At 43.2% G+C, this 6,720-nt stretch overlaps 1 protein-coding gene across 6 annotated transcripts in view; it reads left to right on the plus strand.

The window, feature by feature from the left end:
* The window catches only part of LOC103396965 (ataxin-2-like), a 52,378-nt gene that overhangs the window by 11,605 nt on the left and 34,053 nt on the right, over positions 1-6,720 (plus strand). For all 6 annotated transcript variants that reach the window (XM_008335209.3, XM_025052719.1, XM_008335211.3 and 3 more), the window contains 2 exons: positions 771-962; positions 2,568-2,734. In XM_008335209.3, the coding sequence (XP_008333431.1) occupies positions 771-962; positions 2,568-2,734 (359 nt within the window). The remainder of the gene's footprint in view (positions 1-770; positions 963-2,567; positions 2,735-6,720) is intronic.

Here is a 6,720-nt window from a genome sequence, read left to right on the forward strand (position 1 = left end):
GAGGTTTGCACTAGAAAGAAGAGGAATGGAGGTCAGTCGTAGCAAGACAGTACATGTGTGTAAACGAAAGGGAGAACAGTGAAATAGTGAGGTTACTTGGAGCAGAGGTGGTGAAGGTGCAGGAGTTTAAGTACTTAGGATCAACTGTTCAGAGCAGCAGAGACTGGAAGAGAGGTTAAGAATAGAGTGCAGGCAGGATGGAACAGCTGGAGAAAATTGTCAGGAGTGATCTGTGATAGAAGAGTGTCAGCTAAGGTGAAGGGAAAGGTTTAAAGGACGGATGTGAGACCAGCCATGATATATGATTTAGAGACACTAGCAATAGGCAGAAGACAGGAGGCGGAGCTGGAGGTGAAGTTAAAGATGCTAAGTTTCTCTTTAGGAGTGACAAGGATGGACAGGATCAGGAAGAATCAGGTTGTGCGAAAAAGCTAGAGAAGCCAGATTGAGATGGTTTGGACATATGTGGAGGAGGGGCAGTGGATACATTGGTAGAAGAATGCTAGAGATGGAGCTACCAGGTAGGAGAAAAAGAGGAAGGCCAAAGAGGAGATTTATGGATGCAGTGAGGGAGAACATGCAGATAGCTGGAGTCAGAGTAGAAGATGCAGAGAACAGGGTAAAATGGAAAACAATGATTCGCTGTGGCAACTCCTGAAAAAGGGACAAGCCGAAGGAAGAAGAATAAGACAGAGTTAGTAATATACAGTATATTTTTACCTTAACATTTACCATGCAGACTATTGTCTTACTCTGAACTTCTTTCCCAGGGTCCCTCTGGAGCGAGACAACTCTGAGGAGTTCCTCAAGAGGGAGGCGCGCGCTGCCCAGCTTGCAGAGGAGATTGAGGCCAGTGCTGCGTACAAGGCACGTGCTGCCCTGGAGAATGACGAGAGGTCAGAGGAGGATAAATATACTGCTGTGGTTCGAGGGGAAAGGGAGACTCACACACTGAGTAGCAGGTGAGACCTGGGGCCTGATGTAACAAAGATGCGCAAGCACAAAAATTTTGCTTACGCCCTTTTCTACGCTTACGTCCAGACGTCTCAAAATTGAAATGATTGTAGAAATGTGCGGTCCTCACGACAGCTCCAGAGCTGCCCTATGCATGGTTCTACAGCTGTCAGCCTTTGGCGACCCTTAGTGCTGATGCTGGGAAACTCCTAATAATGTAAAAAAAAAAACAAGTAGTCATCAGAGTGAAGTGCACATCAGAGACACACTTATGAACGATTAACTCACAAACGTGTTTGCAGTTATATGGGTGGACGTGAATGAATGCCACAAGTGTTGAAGAAATGTTATTAACAGTTGCAGCGGTAGTGTTATTAGAACATTTCGCAATAAGACGGGAGCGTGTATTTAGGGAACGCAAGGATTTACTGGAGGATGGTGGTTATTGGCTGGTGAAGTGGTTTCGTTTACCAAGGCCAGTGTAACTGGACCTGTGCGCAGAGCTGCGGCCGGCCCTAGAGCGCTACACGGCATGGTTTGTCGGTGCCCACACCGGTGCTGACCATGCTGTGGTGCCTGGCAACAGTTGAGCTGATTGTTCCTGAGTGTCTCAGTCAACGCTGAGCCAAGCCATGCCAACTGTGTGGGATGGAATCATCCGAATGTCGATGTCCAACAAAGTCCCATACAATGCTGTTGAACAGTCAACATGGAAGTGCAGTTTCCCTAAAGTAATGGGAGTTATTGACTGAACACACACAACCATCGCAAGACCAATTTGTTTTCTGTTCATCGGAATGTTATGTGATGCACAAATGCAGCTCATAACATTGTGGCTTGGTGTTCAACACATAATTCATTCATAGTGACAGGATGACCGGGGCAGACACTGTGCACTTCACGTCCACCTTCATCTTGGACCATTTCTGTTTTGCCTTTATGTGTATGCAGTGCCCCAACCAAAAGTGTTTACGGCCTCACACGCACACAAGCGTTTTTCTTTTCATATTTACACCGTTGGACAAGTGACCAAATAACACACCTCGCAGGACCTATAGTTCGGTTTTAGTATAATGATTTTTTCATGTCCTTATGGTGAATTCGCCTGCAGATCGTTCATTTAAATATATTTGCATATGTATGTAAGGGTGTGGTATGGAAATCCCACATGTGCGCTCAATTCCACGTAGATTGGGATGTACAAACGAAACGTACTTGGCTTCCTGCCTACGCACACTTGCATGATGCGTGATGATGATGCGTCAGAACACTATAGTGTACTATAGTGTACTATATATTATAATTATGTGTATCTTCATTGCACAAGTTTGATTCAGTTATGCGTATAAATGATACAATTTCTACATCACACAATTATCAACTGTTTCTCTCCTAACTTCTCTACATTCCATTGTCATGTGTTAATGAAATGAACTTCAATTGATGTTGCTGATTGGCATGAGCAGCAAAGGCTTTAAGTTCTCACGATGAAAGCAGCTGTCTCAGAACAAATACTCACTCCTTCTGATAGATGAGTTAATTTATAGCCTCTGCCTTGATATAGTTGCCTTCAACCTCTGCCTTTGTTGTTCTGTTCATCTATGCATTTGCAGAGAATACTTTTCTCCAGGTCAGAGAAACAGGGAGGGAATGTCATGGGGGCCTGGACGTCAGAATTTTCCTCGTCTGTCTCAAAGCTCAGTTGGACCTTGGACTCCTCGACCCGGTCCTCATGACTACAGCTCCAATTCTGGGGCCGACCAGAGGGTTGTCAATGGAGGTATGTTCAAGTACATCATACATACAGTTGATGTGTTACATTTCTTTAACTTGTGTTGATGTGTAGGAAAGTATGTATCATAATGTAAAATAGGAGGTGACTTATCTATAAGTGTTGTTTCATATTTTAAGGATATTTGTTAGTATAATCTTTCCATTTGTTTGTAATTACCTGTCAGTAAATCTGAAGTCAAATCTGCAGAGAATGGAAATGGCTGTGGTAAACACATATTTCCAAAAGAAAGAGGAACATAGGGTGACTTACAAGAGTGGATGCAGGTCCACACAGATTCCCAGATGATTGGGAGACTACAGCTGCAGTGATTAGGGAGACGGGTAGGAAGGTGCTAGGTATGTCCTCTGGGCAGAGAAAGGAGGACAAAGAGACCTGGTGGTGGAATGATGAGATCCAGGAGAGTGTGCAGAGAAAGAGATTAGCGAAGAAGAGATGGGACAGTGACAGAACAGAAGAGAACAGACTGGAGTACAAAGAGAGGACAAGGGAGGTGAAGAGGGAAGTGGCCAAGGCCAAACAAAAGGCATATGAGGAGTTGTATGAGAGTTTGGAAACAAAGGAAGGAGAAAAGGAGTTGTATAGATTGGCGAGACAGAGAAATCAAGCTGGGAAGGATGTGCAGCAGGTGAGGTTGATTAAGGACAGAGAGGGGAATGTGATCACAAGTGAGGAAAGTGTGCTGAGAAGATGGAAGGAATACTTTGAGGAGTTGTTAAATGAGGAAAATGAAAGGGAAAGTAGAAACGAGGAGCCAGAGACTAGTAGGAAGAAGGTAGATCAGGTTAGAAAGGATGAAGTTAGAAAAGCCCTGAAGAGGATGAAGAGTGGAAAGTCAGTTGGTCCTGATGACATACCAGTGGAAGTATGGAAGTGTTTAGGAGAAGTGGCAGTAAATTTCCTGACTGGTTTGTTTAACAGAATTTTAGAGACTGGCAAGATGCCTGATGAGTGGAGAAAAAGTGTTCTGGTGCCAATTCATAAGAAGGGTGATGCACAGAGTTGTAACAACTACAGAGGGATAAAGTTGATGAGCCATACAATGAAGATTTGGGAACGAGTAGTTGAAGCTAGGTTGAGGCAGGAAGTGGAGATTTGTGAACAACAGTATGGTTTCATGCCTAGGAAGAGTACCACAGATGCAATATTTGCCTTGAGGATGTTGATGGAGAAGTACAGGGAAGGTCAGAAGGAGCTGCATTGTGTATTTGTAGATCTAGAAAAGGCATATGACAAAGTGCCAAGGGAGGAATTGTGGTTTTGTATGAGGAAGTCAGGAGTGGCAGAGAAGTATGTTAGTTTGGTGCAGGACATGTATGAGAATAGTACAACAGTAGTGAGGTGCGCTGTTGGGAGGACAGAAGACTTCAAAGTGGAGGTGGGACTACATCAAGGATCGGCCCTGAGCCCCTTCTTGTTTGCTGTGGTGATGGACAGATTGACAGATGAGGTCAGACAGGAGTCCCCATGGACTATGATGTTTGCAGATGACATTGTGATCTGTAGTGAGAGTAGGCAGCAGCTAGAAGAGAACCTAGAGAGGTGGAGGTTTGCACTAGAAAGAAGAGGAATGAAGGTCAGTCGCAGCAAGACAGAGTACATGTGTGTAAACGAAAGGCAGAACAGTGAAATAGTGAGGCTACAAGGAGCAGAGGTGGTGAAGGTGCAGGAGTTTAGGTACTTAGGATCAACTGTTCAGAGCAGCGGAGACTGTGGAAGAGAGGTGAAGAATAGAGTACAGGCAGGATGGAACAGCTGGAGAAAAGTGTCAGGAGTGATCGGTGGCAGAAGAGTGTCAGCTAAGGTGAAGGGAAAGGTTTACAGGACAGTGGTGAGACCAGCCATGATGTATGGTTTAGAGACAGTAGCAATAGGCAGAAGACAGGAGGAGGAGCTGGAGGTGGCAGAGTTAAAGATGCTAAGATTCTCTTTAGGAGTGACAAGAATGGACAGGGTCAGGAATGAGGTCATTAGAGGGACAACACAGACAGGAAGGTTTGGAGAAAAAGCTAGAGAAGCCAGATTGAGATGGTTTGGACATGTGCAGAGGAGGGACAGTGGATACATTGGTAGAAGAATGTTAGAGATGGAGCTACCAGGTAGGAGAAAGAGAGGAAGACCAAAGAGGAGATATATGGATGCAGTGATGGAGGACATGCAGATACTTGGAGCCAGAGTAGAAGATACAGAGAACAGGGAGAGATGGAAATCAATGATTTGCTGTGGCAACCCCTGGAAAAAAAGGGACAAAGCCGAAAGAAAAAGAAGAAGACAGTAGTCTGTATGTCAGTATCCTTGACATATTCCAGAAAGGGATGCCAATTGGTTGGGAGCTTTGAACCACTTGAAACACCAGGTGAAGGATGACCAACTAAATATACTTCAGTAGAGGACCTTGTAGATGGTGTGGCAACTTGTCTTTGTTTTTCACCTGGTTCCTCAGCAGTAATGACTGTGACTTTGCCACTATGGAAAACTCTTCCAGATGCCATTATTCTGTCAGTATCATAAGAGCCAGTATGTTATGACAACACAAAATAAACAGGAAACATCAATGGTTGTTTTAAATTTTTGACTGTGTGAAATAAACTTTTGCTAATGTTAACAAATAATACAAAATTCCACACAATATGATTGGTCAAAATGCCATGACTTGTACTCGTCCTAATATAAATGTTAGGAAACTGACGAAGCCCTGATTGGCCAAAACAGAGGCTCATCTCAACAACATTTGTGCCAGACCTTGCTTTCCCTGAGTGTCCTATTGTTGATAATGAATGTTAATTCAAAATAGCTTCAGTCCATTACTGCACTTAATCTTTGTTGAATCAGTAAAGTTTTATGAGGTTCTATGGTGTATAGTTTGACCTGGTTGTCAGGTTTATTCTAACATATATGACGACAAAGTAACAACACAAAAGACGTCTTGATTTTTTTACTTGCTAGGGGAGAGTGCAGCTTACTCTTCTGGCAGCTTCCTCATCAACTCCGAGTAGCCACACCCTTCCTCTGCACTTTTATTGAGTTTATAAAAGTATCAGATTACATATCATGTGATCGTGTGTGAGTATATGAATGGGTATGGAGTAAGAAGGTGGGTGTGTATGGGGGTGTGACTGTGTCTGGTAATTTCTTCTCAGTCTTGAGCACACTAGATTATAATATGAGAAGCAAACAGTTTCTTAAAGCGACAGTACAGCATGAAGCAATGATAATAAATTAAATTCTTCCAACACTGTCCCTCCAAAATTCTACACATTTTTGCTTCAAAGACAACGATAATTGTCAGGATTGCTAATGTATTGGGTATCACCTTAAAGGAAATTTTATCAGCTTTCATGTGGTACTCATAATGCTATATGGTTGATTCTAGTGAAGTTATGAGGCAAAATAGAACCCCCCCCATCCAAAATTCCCAGCTTTTTTTACATCAAAATAATTTTTATATCTGGTCTTTCCAGCTTGGAGAATGGGAATCACAGCAATTGGCTTTAAAATAATAATAAAATACACACACACACACACAGACACACAGACAGTGGGTATTGAAAGATTCTTGCTGTGTGAGGTGTCTTCAGGCAAGGAGTGGAAGCAGCCGGTAGAAGGTCGATTTGTTTTATTGACAAACGTCAAGCAAAACAGGTCCAATGATAAAGCAAAATAACAACCGGGGAAATATTCAAGGAACATACAACAAAGTTATACAGTACTTTAAAATATTTCTCTTTCTGTCATCAGTGGTTTACGCTTTTTATACGTATTTTTGGGGAGTGGTTTCGGCTTCCCGGGCGTGTGTTTAAATCTTGTAGGCCAATGGAAGAGAGAGGCTAGGCCTCTTGTGGCCAATCATATTATTGTTCTTGTTATCATGTGATGCCTGCAGTCGCCACTATGTGGCACTCTTGTTCCATGATTCAGCAGTGTTGGAAGAACCTTTTGTTGCTCAGTGGGGGGTTATCACAAGGGAAGTGGAC

Source organism: Cynoglossus semilaevis, chromosome W (genome assembly GCF_000523025.1).
Source record: "Cynoglossus semilaevis isolate Cse_v1.0 chromosome W, Cse_v1.0, whole genome shotgun sequence".
Taxonomy (NCBI): Eukaryota; Metazoa; Chordata; class Actinopteri; order Pleuronectiformes; family Cynoglossidae; genus Cynoglossus; species Cynoglossus semilaevis.